At 43.1% G+C, this 15,193-nt stretch overlaps 2 protein-coding genes across 2 annotated transcripts; both read left to right on the top strand.

Annotated features, from left to right (window-relative positions):
- The first annotated feature begins 349 nt into the window (after window positions 1-349).
- LOC117150404 (neural cell adhesion molecule 2) lies at window positions 350-9,505 on the top strand. The gene is made up of 7 exons (XM_033317267.1): window positions 350-1,087; window positions 3,756-4,007; window positions 4,365-4,505; window positions 5,164-5,295; window positions 5,608-5,760; window positions 7,887-8,375; window positions 8,654-9,505. The coding sequence occupies exons 1-7, from the start codon at window positions 1,033-1,035 to the stop codon at window positions 8,836-8,838; spliced, it is 1,407 nt and encodes a 468-aa protein (XP_033173158.1). The 5' UTR covers window positions 350-1,032; the 3' UTR covers window positions 8,839-9,505.
- A 4,874-nt stretch (window positions 9,506-14,379) lies between these two features.
- On the top strand, window positions 14,380-14,841 carry LOC117136133 (general odorant-binding protein 56d). Its single transcript, XM_033296839.1, has 2 exons — window positions 14,380-14,456; window positions 14,510-14,841. The coding sequence occupies exons 1-2, from the start codon at window positions 14,397-14,399 to the stop codon at window positions 14,789-14,791; spliced, it is 342 nt and encodes a 113-aa protein (XP_033152730.1). The 5' UTR covers window positions 14,380-14,396; the 3' UTR covers window positions 14,792-14,841.
- The last annotated feature ends 352 nt before the right edge of the window (window positions 14,842-15,193 follow it).

The following is a 15,193-nucleotide window of genomic DNA, read 5'->3' as shown; positions in this document are numbered from 1 at the left end:
ACTTGGTTTTATTTATGTGAAAAATCTTTGGGTCTGCAGAGAATTTTGCTGTTAACTGTTATAAACGGCAGGAGCACAAAAGCTCTTTTTATGGCAATCCTGTTCAATAAAAGCTCTGATTACCCCGCAAAAAAGCTCAAAGTATGCTTTCAAATCCCTTGCAACATTTCGAACTTCAAATGTTTAGAAACATGAGCCTATAAACATGTTGCCAACTGACGGCCGACGGAAAGTGTGCCAGCATAGCGAAGTTCCTATTAGAAGAAGTTTTTCCTTTTCGGCCCGATTTGCTGGCGATGGGGCAACAAGGATGTGGCAGGACGAGCGATGACTTCAGTGTACTTTCTGATTTCGCAACGGTTCGAACGTGAGCGCGGCTGCAGGAATCGAAGGACTCGCTTTTTGGGGAAGTCACAACGTGGACTTCGTACTCGCACTCGCACTCGCACTTCGTCAAGTATCCGCCGTGGATGCCGAGTGTCCTGCGGTGCACTTTCAGTCGAATCTCGACATTCGCCTGCAATGGATCAGGCGATTCCCCAGCGGCGGCTCCCCGATTCAGTCAAGTAGAGCGCGAGAATTGAACGTAAAATCGCTCGCAGGATATGTTTGCCGGATATGTCAACCTACGCGGTCCCCAAGCTCCGTCCGGTGGCCTCCTCCTTCGATCCGAGTGCTTCCTCGAGTGATAGTGCTTAAGAAGAAGATAAAAAAGAGGCGATCAGGCCAGGAACCACAAAGCGAAATAGCCAAAAAGAGATATAAAGCAAAAATGTTGGCCCTGAGCTGGATGATGATGTCATGCCATTGTGTTGGCCAAAAGTGAAAGTGTTGTTTCCGCTTTTCCGGCCACGGGTGACACATGAGCGGCTCAGTCATGTGCCATTATCCCTCAAGTGCACGACCCAGTAATTAACTGCGAAAGCTACCCCACGAAAAAGAAACGTGTAATAAACTCACTGCGAAAAATTGAGATTTAGTGGAATTGCCCATTAAGGATTACAGCCACATAAAGGATACTCGCGCTGAGCTATGGATACCCTAATTGCGCTCTGCTCTCTGCTGTTGTTACTCCTTTCGCAAAATGGTAGGATAATCTCAGATCCAAGAAGGATTTCAATTGTCCCACGCTAAGTTGGACCGCTTTGGGGCAAACTCTCTGCCCAAGTATATATTTTCACTTTGTTTTTCCACTCTCTTTGTTTTCACAATAATGAAATTCATAGCTGAATGCAAAATGAGTTCATTTGTTTGCCCAACACATTTGGCAATCCTTTGTTTTTCCATTTTTGCAGCGTGTTGTGTTTGTGGATTTCTTTTAGAATTTCTTGATGAGCTAAATATTTCATTAGTGGCAAAAGGACGATTAGCACTTCTGATGTGTACAAATAGGATATCATCAGCTCAAACATTTTAATTGCTCTATCCCAAACTTTAGCTTAAATAATTTTCGTTTTTTAAAGTTCTTGATATTTGTACTGTCTTTAGCTTCAGTCTTTCGTGCCCATCCAACTAAGACAAATATTTGCATCTATTCTGCTGCCACAAATCTGCTTTCAAATGTTGCGGAACAGCCTCTCAAAGGGAAACTTTTTTGGGCCAACCTTTTTTTTTAAAAACTTCTCTTGTCTCTGACCAAACATACATTTTTTATCTTTTGCGGCTACGCAATGGGGCATGGAAATATTACACATACGCCCATTGCGCCCTCAGCCTAAAAGTATGCAATGGCGAATGTTGGGCGACAGAGCAGGATGCACAGGCATTTAAGTAGTGCTAAGCCATGTGCAAGCGCTTTGTTAGCGTCGAAGGAACCTTCAACCTTCACCCAAATTAGCCCATGGCCATGTGCCACTCGAAGATGAAACGATTCATGGGAACCGTGCTGAGGAATTCATTACGGCAAAGGAAGCGGCGGGGTCGAAATGAACATGTGCCCAACGCAGCCACTTGACGGTCTTTGAAGTGTGGCAAGAAGAGGAGCAAGTTACTAAATGGGTTGAAAGATATGGCTGAAGAACTACAAAAAATGCAGAGCCAAAGGCAAATCATGGAAGATAGATTCCTAGCTGAAGCGTATGAAACTAGAAATGTATCCACAACTTAAATTTTTGTATGCACGATGATTGGGTACTATGCTTCGCTACTACTAAAATCTCCATAATAAGTTCGGTTTACAATGTATTGTGTTACCTCTGCAATTTCACGTATCCCCAACCTTTGGCCCCTCATCATCTCCAGCATGATTGATATGCAGCGCACAAAGGAGCCAAACCATAACAATCCAATTGCAGAAATTGTACCTTTATGTGTGTGTGTGTGTGCTCCTATATTGCTTACGAATTCAAAAAGGCGCATTTGAATTTTTATTGAATTTACTTCAACGTTTGCCACACACACTGCCTAGCCATCAAATAAAATATTTTTAAATTCAATTTGATGGATTTGATGCTCCCCCCGTGCCAAGTACTTCAAATGGCAAGCGGAGTGGGCTTATTGATTGAGATGAAAAAGCGCAATTGGATAATAGATGAAATTTCGCAAATCAATTGCCCAAAGTTTGTTAGTTGCTCGAAATGGATTCCATTTTCTGATTTATTTGCATACAAAATGAGTTGCAAAAACGCATTAAAGCCGTGAACTTTTTAGGCAAGTAGTTTTTTGATAAGATTTCGCCATTTATTAAATAAACGAAGCATTTTACGTACAAAATCAACAATGTATTGTTTTCTAGCTTAATTTCATTGTCGAAAAATGCACTAAAAACTTGGCAAAACAAATCACAGCTTATATTTTCAATGGTTTCCCCTGTGTATAGATTCAATTACCAATAATTAATTTAGCCAGCCGTCAGCAGCATGTCGAAAAAGAAATCGCACACAAAACGCTGTAAAACCAGCTCTTATCCCTTTTGCAAATAGTTTCGGATATTTGTTTTCAATTTTGTCTGCACAAAAGCTCTCGAACTGTTTGACTGAAATTTTAGCCGGCCAAAGCTAAGCATTCCAAAGGACTGGGCAAAGGGTTTTTGTAGCTCGGCTCGGAAAAAGGTAATAAAAAGTAGGTACGCGTTTGGGGAATTGAGGAATTTGCCGCTCGGGGATGCGCCATAAAAAGCTGACGAAATCATTCGAAAATTCTGACTAATATACAGCAAATGTGACAGTTGACTAAAAAAATGACATATTTCATTGGAAAAGGAACAATAGACGAGTAAAAATTGTGCTACATAAAGTAAAAGTATGGCAAAATAACATTATTACGGACAACATATAAAAATCTTTCTCATTGGAAAAACATGCTTCTAATGAATAATCCTTAGCTTAACTTTAATGTCCCCATACATATGAATCATAGAAGATTGCTTTCTGAATCCTTTGCAATTACAAAATGATTGCTGACCATATTTTTTCCCAACTCCATTCGCTCGCTTATCTAGGAAATGAAAAAACAAGATAGGAATTTCTATTAAAACTGCAGCCGAAATGGTGGAGGCACTGAAATGAGATGCCTTTCATTTTTCGCAAGAAATCAAAATATCCAGAGCCATTCAGACACTGGCAGCAAAGCTAATTAAATGCCGGGCAAAACAAATAAAAAATTCGCGTTCGGTTGGGTGAAAAAAAGGGGGTAACTGTCCATATAAATTATGATTACTTTTATGAGCTGCCAAGCCAAGTTGGTCGACCTTACCCCTTGAAAACGGATAAATTTAATGCAAAAAGCGCCCCATCTTGCCATCTTGCCCCTTGCAGCTGCAATCCTCGGCCAGCTGGACAGCACGAGCAGCGGGGGGAGTGGCACTGGCGGCACGCCCCCCGACAGACCGCCCACGCCGCCCCTCAGCCTGCAGCCGTCGACGCCATCAATAACGCATTTCGTAAATGAGTCCTTCATCATCTTCTGCCAGACAGTACAAAAGGATATCGACACCAAGTGGCGCGATCCCCGCGGACAGACCCGTGAGAACACCAAGGGGCGCGTCCACATCGAGAAGAAGACGACGGGTAAGTGGAGCAGTAGCGAAGTAGGGACCCGGCCGAGTGGATAAAGTCACTGGCTGCTGGGCACGAGCATCCTTGTGCAGGGGATGCACGGCAGAAAGTTGAGCGGAACGACCTGGTTGTGAATAATGGCCGCCTTATTAAATCATTGCCAAAACAGGAAGCTATTAAGAGAGCCCAAGCATACGACTGGGTTGAGCATAAATAATGCCTTTCTCGGAGGAATTCTCGACTCAATTTAAACTGCATCTATGATTCGAAGTAGTGAACTCTTACTATTTCCCATCAAAGAAGTCCTTCTGCACTTGAGATTGACCTGAAACTTACCACACTTTCCGCTGGCAATGTCCTTTGTTTCAGGACTCCTGGCATTAGTTTTCGAGCACATCGCACTGGAGGACAGGGGGAACTGGACCTGCGAGGTGAACGGGAACAGGAACGGCAATCGCAACGTGAATGTGGAACGTGAATTCTTGGCCTCCTTCGAGCTGCTCGTAAATCGTAAGTTGACTTCGGCTTTGGGGACTTGAAGGGCATTAAAAAACGGGGTCGTAAAATCTGCAGCAGGATCTGTTTACTTGTCCTCTTAGCTGTGATTCGGCAGGACTGCCAAACGAGAGCAGTTTCATTCAGTTGGCAACTAAGGAATTAAACATTTATGAGCTTAGCCATTGGCTACTTTAAATCTGTCTGTGTGGATACATTTGGATAACGAACTCACTTACATATTTTAACTTGATTATTTGGCTGACAGAAAAAGGTCAACTTCGCTGGCATCTTCGTTTGAAAGCTGGCCAAGTTGACCACAATGCTCTCGACCACTTTTTGCACACAATTCCGGACCAATTTCCGACTGACAAATCATTTAATGTGTTTACAAATCGGAGTGACTGACTGCTTCGCCAGCCACATTTAAAGTAAGGCAATGAACCAGAACACAATCTGTCAACTTTCCAATCAAAGAGAGACCAAGTATACAGAGGCAGCAAAGAAGCTGCTTAGTTATATATACACTGCATAGGATAGTATCTATGGGGTGGGGGAGCTATCATGACTGCATATTTACACACGGAATTTGAACAACGCACCCCTTCCGGCTCCTCATTGTCCTCCTGATCTTCCTCCTCCCGCTCCACATTCCATCTGACTTGGCCCGCAGAGAAAATCTCATTTGGCAAGACGGAGCAAGTGCAGTCGGTGCGCGAGGGACGCGACGCGATGGTCAATTGCTTCGTCGAGGGAATGCCCGCGCCGGAGGTCTCCTGGCTCTACAATGGCGAATATATAAACAGTAAGTGGCACTTTGACCCTTCAACCCGGCTATACTATAACCAGCTATAACTTATTTCATACATTATTTCGACATTTGAGTTCCTTAAATGATATCTGTTTCTTTCATCATTTTCCTTTAAAAACACACCACTCTTTCTTTGAGTTAATTTCCAAACTAAAGCTCGTTAAAGCCTGCTTACCCGGATTTGTTAGTTTAATTTTCTGGCTGCAACACACACACACTTTGCAAACTTCTTGGCCATGCATGCATATCCCGCCCTCCATTCTGACCATATTTGTACCGCTTCCCTCCGCTTTGTTTCGCCTGCAGCCGTCAACTCGACGAAGCACAATCGCCTGTCCAATGGTCTGTACATCAGGAATGTGAGCCAGGCGGATGCCGGGGAGTACACGTGTCGTGCGATGCGCATAACGCCCACTTTCTCGGACTCCGATCAGATAACGATTTTGCTAAGGATACAACGTAAGTGTCGCCACTCCGACTCCGACCCACTCCGATCCACTCCGGCTAACGGAGCAGGACACACGCAGGACGTGCCGCACTCGATAATATTTAATCTGGAATTTATTTTGCACCCCACTTGTTGGCAATTGCATTTGGCTGCCTTCGGTCCCCTCAGTTCCTTAGTTCCTTAGTTTTGCGGAAGTGAAAGGAGCTGTGCAACAAAATCTTTGCCGATGGCAGCTTAAAGTTGCTCGAGTCCCCTCCGTTTTGCCCCCTGGGGAGTGAACATGCTTCGTTGGCTTTAATGAGATTTCCAGCTCCGAGCAAAGTCCCGATTGAAGTTATCCTTATCCCCTCAGCAGAGCGATGAGAATTCCTTCCGGATATCAGGGTCAAGTAGCTGGGAAATGCAAATTATTGATGCAAATTTCATAATGAACATATTACCCGACTGAGCATTTCGGGCCAAAAGGGGATTCACATCAAGGGGAATATAAACTTATGCTGCGCACTGTCAGGGGATCTGCTAGGCAGGAGCTATACCTTGTAGCAAAGTGTACTTAATTTAAAGTCACATACTAGTTACTCATGATTTATGAAGTGATATATGATTAACATTCCTCCTGCACACCCCAAAGTATTGATCTTCAAGTTACGACTAACACACGAGTGAAGTTAGTTTATCGCAAGTCGATGATTTCTGGTATTTGCAAACCCAAAAAACGCTCTCCGGGGACTCATTTGTATGGCTGACACTGCCGAGTTGCTGCCATCGATATCGCAACATATGGCTTCATAAACAAACCAACACCAGGCGAGCCAAGTAACCAGAAGCCTGGCCAACTTGATCCAAGCTCCTCGTCGAGCATCCCAATGCCCCTTCGGAATTGAGTTGCCGTCAAAATTTTACTAATGACTGCCGGTTGAATATTTGCACAAGTCAAGCTTGGCACACTCAGAAAAATCAATTGTAGAAATCGACTTACTTTACATAGTATTATGAGAATGACAGTTCAGAGCTGCAACAGTTGCCTACGTTTTTTTTCCCTGTGTAGCTGGGTCCAGCCAAGCGGACCAATCCGTCGGACTGTTGGCAACTGGAGGGCAAACAGCAGGCGAATGGAAACCGAAACTAATTTGCTGCCCGGGCAGAAGCCCCAGTAAGGGGATTCCGTTCCGTTTGGAAGCAGAAACAGTGGCAGCAGTTGAAATGCTGCAAATGCGGCAATATATAGGTTTGCATTTTCTCAGCAATAAACTTCAATGGACCGCATCGGCGACGAAGGCGACAAGGACACCAAGGACACTGGCACCACTGCGAAATGCTAAAATGTGCTATTTGCCGGGGGCAAGGGGTGGAGGTCCTGCAAGTCCTTGGCCAGCACACAGCTTACAGTGGGCAGCACATGAGCTAAGAGCAGTTATCGAAACTTAATTGCTTCAGCTGCCCTGCAGATAATCTCTACTTCGATGGACACTTGAAGTTTACTAAAAGCCATCGCGATACTCCTTTTATCCGGCAAATCTTATTGAACCAATTCCAATAGACTTTCCACTATGCAAAGATACTTTTCAAAAGGGCAGGAAAAGCGAGAAAAATCAAATTCACAGCAGAGTGTGATTCAATTTCTCGACACAATGCTCAGTTTTTCCTTCCTGTCCATTTTCTTAACTCAAGTCTAAAGCCATTTCTTGATATTTTTTCCGGCGAGTTAAAGGAAAATGTAAGAAAAAGTCGGGTATCTGTTGTTCTAGTGATTTGATTATTGCGGTTTCTTGCACTTCACGTTGTGCAGGCGGCAAGTGAGTCAATATTGGTTTGAATACTCCTTAAATATTATATTTTCAGAGGTTGTTTTAACAGGTCCGAAAGGCTAAAGTTTGTTTAATTTGGAGTACTTTAAAGTTTAATGCACAATCAACTGCACGGTGATAGGGATATCCTTCCACAAATTTTGCCACCTTTCTCAAAATTGAAAACAACCAAATGGTTGCCAAAGTTTCTGTCAGCATGCGGGCGTGAAAACGTACACTTAGAGAAAACTCCATTGAAGTTAATCAAGAGTGGCTGCTCCCCTTCTACGTTTTCCCCAGCTGCGATAAACCCGTAACCCCCTTTCGTATTCACCTCCACCCCTTCTTAGATAAGCCCCACTGGTTCTTCAACGAGACAATGCCCGTGCAGTACGCCTACGTGGGCGGGGCCGTGAACCTGAGCTGCGACGCGATGGGCGAGCCGCCACCATCGTTCACCTGGCTGCACAACAACAAGGGCATCGTGGGCTTCAATCACCGCATCTTCGTGGCGGACTACGGAGCCACGCTGCAGCTGCAGATGAAGAACGCCTCGCAGTTCGGCGACTACAAGTGCAAGGTGGCCAATCCGCTGGGCATGCTGGAGCGGGTGATCAAGCTGAGGCCGGGGCCCAAGCCACTGGGTCCGCGGCGGTTCCAGCTGAAGAAGCTCTACACCAACGGCTTCGAGCTGGACATCCAAACGCCACGGATGAGCAACGTGTCCGACGAGATGCAGATCTACGGCTACCGCGTGGCCTACATGAGCGACACCGAGTTCAAGTTCAGCGCTGGAAACTGGAGCTATGCCAAGCAGAGGGACTTCTCCTTCCACGGGGGTGAGTGTCCAGTTCAGTATTGTTAATAATTTGCAATTTGTTGGCATACTTATCAATAATATAACGTGTAATCTGCTCTCATCGATTGTTTGTTTGCCAATGTGCACTGGCTAAAATTCGCTTCAATGGCAACATGGCCAATTTATTTTGGTTGACTTCACACAACAGTCGAATTATGCACAGTCAGTTTTCAAAGGACTAATTAAACCCATTTGAATATACATTAGTGCGAGGTCCAAGTGCACTTAACATACTTTTCCAAATCACACCAATTCCAGGCAAGCACTTCATCATTCCCCACCTGGAGACGAACACCACGTATCTGATGCGGGCGGCCAGTAGGAATCTGGCCGGATTGAGTGACTGGAGTCCCGTGAAGGTGTTCACCACTGCCGCAGGATGCAGCTGGAGTCCTTGGCTGTATCCGGTGTATGGACTCGTTCTCGCTTTGGTCTGGACATAGAGCTCGACCTATCCCGATCACCAATACCAAATGCAATCCCAACCCGAACTCGTTATTGTTGCGCTGAGTTTTCTGTTTTCGTGTATCTTCTGTGATAGAACTTTGTGTGTGCAATTTAACCTTTGACCTAACCCGAGAACGTTGAACGAGCGAATTATTAAACGAAATGCTTTTAGCTATATATAGACGACATCTGTTTAGCCTATTGCCAATTTTTGCTGCCAACTTTCATTCATCGATCGCATTTTTTGTACGTTTTTTATGAGAAATTATTATCGAACGATTTTGAAGAGGGTGGAATCCTTACGATACATACAATACATATGCATTGTCAACTCTACCTTATAGTTAAATATGAAACGCCCAACTCTACATAAATGTTGTTCAAGCTAACGATAACTAAAACGATATACAAGTAAACACACACAAAAGAACCGAAAACTTTGATGAATTTTACAAAACACAAATGGAAGTCCAAATTATTGATTACAAATGATAAATGAGGAAGAATGGAAATCAATAATAGAAAGCGGATTGAATTAGCTTAATTGAAGTGAAAATCGAAAACCATAAATGAGAATCGAACCCCAAAGTAAAAGAAATGTTTAGCTGGTAAGCAGTGCGTATGAGTAATATGAAAATAAATTCAACTGAATGTGTATGAAAATGACTTTGATTTGAAACTGGTTTCTGGGTTGTAAGGAAGGTAAGTATGTAAATTGGTACTAGGACTATCTTCTCTTCTAATTACATTAATAGTGCTCTAAATTAATTAAACCGACACTCATTTGTTGAATAATTTCCTGGCTTCCGCTCCGTTAAGATGCCTTTAGATGGTTATCTGGCGACCTTTGTTTGTCACCTGCCGCCATAAAAATGTTTATCATACTCATTAGCGCAAATCTCGTAATGCTCCCAGTCCATAAACATCCTGGGACAAGGACAAAGCTTCGGACAAAATGGAGGCTCATTGGCAATGCCAAGCACGTTCCCAATTACCAGGATACTTCGCACCCTCCTGCCAACAGTTTACCCCCTTTCGGGGCAATAAAAAGAGAACATAATAAACTAACTCATAAAAGTCAATAAACTGTCAAATGGCAAAACATTTACATCACTTAAGCATAAATCTCCCGGCCATCCGGACACTTTGTCCTGCGAATCCTGTACATCCAGGCCATCGCATGTGAAAGGATATCAGGGACCATTTACATAAGCCCACAAATTCGCCAGCGATAAATGATCATTAACGCAATCGGCCGTAATAACTTATTGTACTTTATTTAACTTTTATTTCAGCGTGTGCACAAAAAATCGAAAACAGTTACGGGTCAGTGGGAATTTTCAGGCATTTTCAGACGTGACAGCGTGAAACAAAAGTAAGCAAATTATGGCGCCCAAATAAATACAATTCATTGCGCTCGTGTTTGCCACGCGATTCATTGGGGCGCAACGAATGTGCCACGCCCACATGTGCACAGTGCCAGATTATAAACACTCGATTTATTTTCCATTTTTTGGTCACACCCATGGAATGATGAAAGGCGACATCTCTGCGCTTTATAGGGTTAATCTGACAAGAAATTTCGATTTTATTACTCGAACTGTTATTGCTAATTGTATTAATTTATTAATTCGCGCAAGTGGAGAACAATCGGCAGAAGTTTCCTGTCCGAATGCAACACTTGCCATTAATCGGCCTGCCGCAGCAATCACTTAACCTGCCCCATATGCGCCACGCCCACTTAAAGTCATAAGTTAACCAACTGATCAAAGTCGACCAGAATGCAGTAAGATGTCAGTTGCACTTGCATTTGCACCTGCAGTTGCAGTCGCCATTTCCGTCGCAGTTGCAATCTCGCATTTATTTATTGTTGTTTTTACTGGGCTGGACTCGTCTTTTACCGGGCAATTAATGGGATTTTTCATATGCATATATAGGGGTAATGTGCGGTGGGCGGGCGTAAAGCAGCAGACATTATTACCTGGCCATCAGGAGCAGGAGCGTTTGCCGGTCAATCTCGCCGCCGCGTCCCTGCGCCGCCTGTGTGTCCGTAATCGTTTCGGTTTATTTTAATTAAAATTTACAATTAATACTTAATGAGTCGGGCGAGTGACATCAGCAACAGCAGCAGCGCAACTGCGACTGCAGCAACATCAAATTGAATTTGCCGTGCAGCAGCGTCGTTGTGTGAGTGGCATGTGGCAGCATCACCGTCAGCATCAGCCAATGTGCATGATAATTTCGGAAAAGTAATTTCCACCCACACACCGCACAGATTGAATAACACATACATGCAGGTATTTAAACAAATACAAGCGAAGATAACTTACCTTTCGCCCGCATTCTTGGCCTCATTCTCTATGAATAATTGAGGTTTGTGTCGGCATATTTAATTGTTGAAATGGCAAATCGATGTTGCTTCAAGACGCTCCATGAAAGTGTGAAAGTCGTTGACAGTTTCCTTCTGATCGGCCATCCGTTCTGTCTGCTCCAATCCATTCAATATTCATGCTCGAATTGTCTGCATTGGTTGGCCAACTTGAAAAATATATTTGGATAATTGAGATGGAAAATTGTGGAAAATTTGCATGTCAAAGACAGGTGTCGGGGAACTTTTCCTCAATCCGTCACAGACGATAAGCAGCATATGTTTTATTTAAATATATATAAAGGATTGTTCCAGGAGGATACTTTATACCTAATTATTTGTGCTGCTTCCATTTCTGTAATCCAATCCCAGTCGCTCTCTCTATAATTTGTCCGATCAACTTTCCGGCTTGATTTAAGCCCCCAGAGCTTAGTAAAGCACACACATGAGCCCAACTTTTCTAATTACCATTCGCAGGCGAACGAACGTCCAAGTTTTGGTTAAGTAAAGACCCATTGGCAAAGTTATGAACAAATCATTTAGCTGTCAATTTTGTGTAGTTTGCCAATAGGTGTAATAAATGAATGGGGGTCATGAGTAATGCGTGCCCAGGCAAATGAGAGCGGGATGGATTCGAAATTGATTGCCAGGACTTCTGGCTGATTGAAGTTAAATCTTTGCCGAGGTAACTCAATATTAGCCCCATTGAAAAGTTATGAACATTTTCGGGCAAAACTTTGTCCACACATCCCTGGCTGAGTCTGTGCTTAGTGTTTGCCAGAGCAAAAATTCGGAAAAGCTCTAAACTTTGTCTGCCTCTTTCCTCGTTTTGGGCAATTAAATGGGAATTTCTGTTTCATTTTTGCCCATTCAATTCGATGACAGATATATCTCTGCTGAAAGCCTAAATGGGTCAGAGTCGTCGTCGTCTTTTTTCTGCGTCACCATTGACATATGCAGGCTACTATGAAACACAGTTTTCCACTACTATTTCCCGCACTTCAGTGTCATTGTCTCTGTTCCTGCCGACTGTATATTTTGACATAGAAAACTTTTGCACCTTGTAACGACTTTTTAAGTGCCAGCACTCGCGTTTTCCGCAGCTAAAAACATCAAACAGAGCGCAGAAAGAATGAAATGTGGAGCAAAATGAATATGTAAATCTAGGACTCTTTGCTGGCACCATGGCGAAATGAAACACATATAGGCGAAAGCGTTGCGAATGAAAATAAATGTGAATATTTATGTGATTTATATGGAATGACGCTTCCACTGGGACTCCGAAATCTCGCGGGGCACAGAAATGCGGTTGGAATAACAGGGGGTTAAGTTTTAAGGGTTGGATTTCATGGAAATTTGCATATGCATGTCCGTGAGTCTGGCTATCTTTCCAGACTTTGTCTGTCTAGACAAATGAGTGAAGCTCTCAAAAAGAAAATACATTTGGAAGTCCTTACTATTCCACTGTCAATGTTTCGCAGTCCATTTTAATTGCTTTTGGCTGCCAAAAATGGAAAGGGGGAATCAATAGAACCTCAAATAAACATTGAATACAGCACAGCATTATGCGCTTATTTACTGAAACCATTGTGCTATTCGTTTTACCTCATTTGGCATTTTGGCATTTTGGCATTACGCATACGCCGCGTGGACCAAAGCATATTAATTGAACAACTCTTCGGGTGAGAACGCCACAGCCCACTGCCCTTTTTACTTTGTTTATGTCTATTTGTGTTCATGGTTTTTGGGACCGAACGGCATTTTGTATCATTCCCTCATTATGCAAATGGTGGCGCTCTAAGTGCACTAAATATTGCGCATACGCCGCGTGCGCCAATAGGACGGCAAACCAAAAATGCATTCGGGCTATTTGTATGCGCTTAATTCAATATTTTATTTTGATACAAAGTTTAAATGCAGTTTGACTTCCCACTTAATATGCGGAGCGGAAAATGTTCGAAAAATCCGAAATGTTAATGAGTAGCGCGTTTCCCTTACAAGCGAAGCCTGTTCAAACAGCTTTATCATTAAAGCGGTGAAGTGGGCTTACATCTTTCGCCCTGGCTGAAATGCAATCCAGCTTTCATATCATGTACGTTATAATTACCCAAACGCATCCTTTTGCACCAAAGGCAGGTACTTCGTTTCATTTAATGCTCATTCATTTAAATCGATACGGTAAGTCACTTAATCTCTTGATCATAAAAACAATCTACAAAATGCAACCTTATCATTGGCGCTCTTAAAATTTGTAAGCCTTTGAGCCCATGAATTTCAATTCTGAATCTTTAAGGCTCACTCCCTGCACCCTTTGTTTGTCGAAAAATTAATTTAAAATTAATTTGTTTTTAATCGCGCTCATTGCGGCGAAATGGGTGGCGTTCCAGGATAATTTGCACATGTGGGCAAACAAATGAAAACGCATTAAAAATGTAGAGGTAATCACGATGCTAATGACGTCGGCGGACAAAAGACGGACATCCAACGGACACGCAACGGACAATGGAGTCGGCTTCTGATGCGGGGCAGGGGGTAAACAAATTAAGCTATCTGTTTCGCCATTTGATTAATTGCAATGCAATGCAATTTCAATTTTTTGCCAGCGCCATCCTTTGTGTCCTCATGTCCTGCCATATCATAACTGTCAGCGTCAGGACTGCAGATTGTTCCTGTTGCGATTTTTTGCACGGTTCAGCTGGCAGCGGGACAAGAAAAAAGCCGCTGAAGAATTGACAGCTCATGGCAAACCCATGCCCGGCTACACTTTTTGGCCATTTGGCCGTAGTTATGGCATTCAATGTGTTTCCATGTTGTTAACAACGAATGCCAGCCATATGCAAATAATTAAGATAACTGCAGCTCCCTCTGACAGCAAATGGGATTTATTTTAAATGCAAAAACCGCAGCAGGAGCACAAAAAATGTGCAACTGTTAAAAGTAACAAGGGATTAAAAGTGCCGCCGAGCTGGAAAGTCATTAAAAGTGCATGCGTGCCACTTTGATTGGTAACCGCAAAGGCAGTGGCACTCTATATGGAAATTTTAAGACTTTTAATAACCACTTCGGGCATTAGAAATTAATTGTATTGGTAGTAGAGCGTTAATAATCCTTAAAAAGCGTGAATAATGAATCTATATAAGGTGGAGTTGGGATATCTGTACGCTGCAAACAAAAACGATCTTCGAGATGCAATTGTTGCTGGCTTTTGTACTGCTGCTCGGCCTCTCAGTTTCGGCCACTAAGGAGGTAATCGCAAATATGGTATAATAAATAGGTTATAAATTTGGCATTTTCCACAGCCGGAAGAAGTTAAAATTGCCGGCGAGTGTGCCAAGGAAAACCATGTTATTAAGAAGGAGGCACTTGACCTTTTAATGAGCTACCGCTTGAAGAAGATAACCCACAACGTCATGTGCTTCATAAACTGCATGTTCGAGCGAACCAACACGCTGCAGAAAGTGAAGGAGAAAGTTGCAAAGGAAAATCACAACTGCGACTCCATCAAGGACGCTGATAAGTGTGCAGAATCCTTCCAAAAATTTCAATGCTTGGTTAAGATTCAGATGAAATGGAGAGGATAGAATCCTTTCTAGATCCAGCAATAAACGAACTTCAATTGTATTGGAACATATTTCCCTAGCAAGCGCATCCAATCAGTTTAAAGTCCTTATGTCATGGTAAAATACACAACAAATTCACCCTAATTATTAGCGTCATAGTGCAGCAACGACATGTGCCACAAACAATGCCCAAACTTTAACAATTAATCAAGCCATTTTGCCCACACGAATTTAAAGTTTTTAGACACCACTAGAAGCACTTCGGAGTGCGAACTGCGAAAAATATGAAAACATAATGAAAACCAAAAATAAACTCAAAGTTGGGCGGACTGTCAGCGGCAGAGAAGGGGGACACTTGTGCCCCCTCTTAAAGTGGAGCCTCGTAATTAACGGAATTAAATGCAAGGAACTCGCTTTGTGCAG

The sequence above is a fragment of the Drosophila mauritiana genome, chromosome 2L, assembly GCF_004382145.1.
Source record: "Drosophila mauritiana strain mau12 chromosome 2L, ASM438214v1, whole genome shotgun sequence".
NCBI lineage: Eukaryota > Metazoa > Arthropoda > Insecta > Diptera > Drosophilidae > Drosophila > Drosophila mauritiana.
The sequence above is the reverse complement of the archived record's forward strand: the minus strand, read 5'-3'. Positions and strand labels throughout refer to the sequence as shown.

Coding starts and splice junctions, on each gene's coding strand:
- LOC117150404 (XM_033317267.1), top strand. CDS start 1,033: ATGGATACCCTAATTGCGCTCTGCTCTCTGCTGTTGTTACTCCTTTCG. Junction 1,088..3,755: donor GTTACTCCTTTCGCAAAATG/GTAGGATAATCT, acceptor TGCCCCTTGCAG/CTGCAATCCTCGGCCAGCTG. Junction 4,506..5,163: donor CTTCGAGCTGCTCGTAAATC/GTAAGTTGACTT, acceptor CTTGGCCCGCAG/AGAAAATCTCATTTGGCAAG.
- LOC117136133 (XM_033296839.1), top strand. CDS start 14,397: ATGCAATTGTTGCTGGCTTTTGTACTGCTGCTCGGCCTCTCAGTTTCG. Junction 14,457..14,509: donor CAGTTTCGGCCACTAAGGAG/GTAATCGCAAAT, acceptor CATTTTCCACAG/CCGGAAGAAGTTAAAATTGC.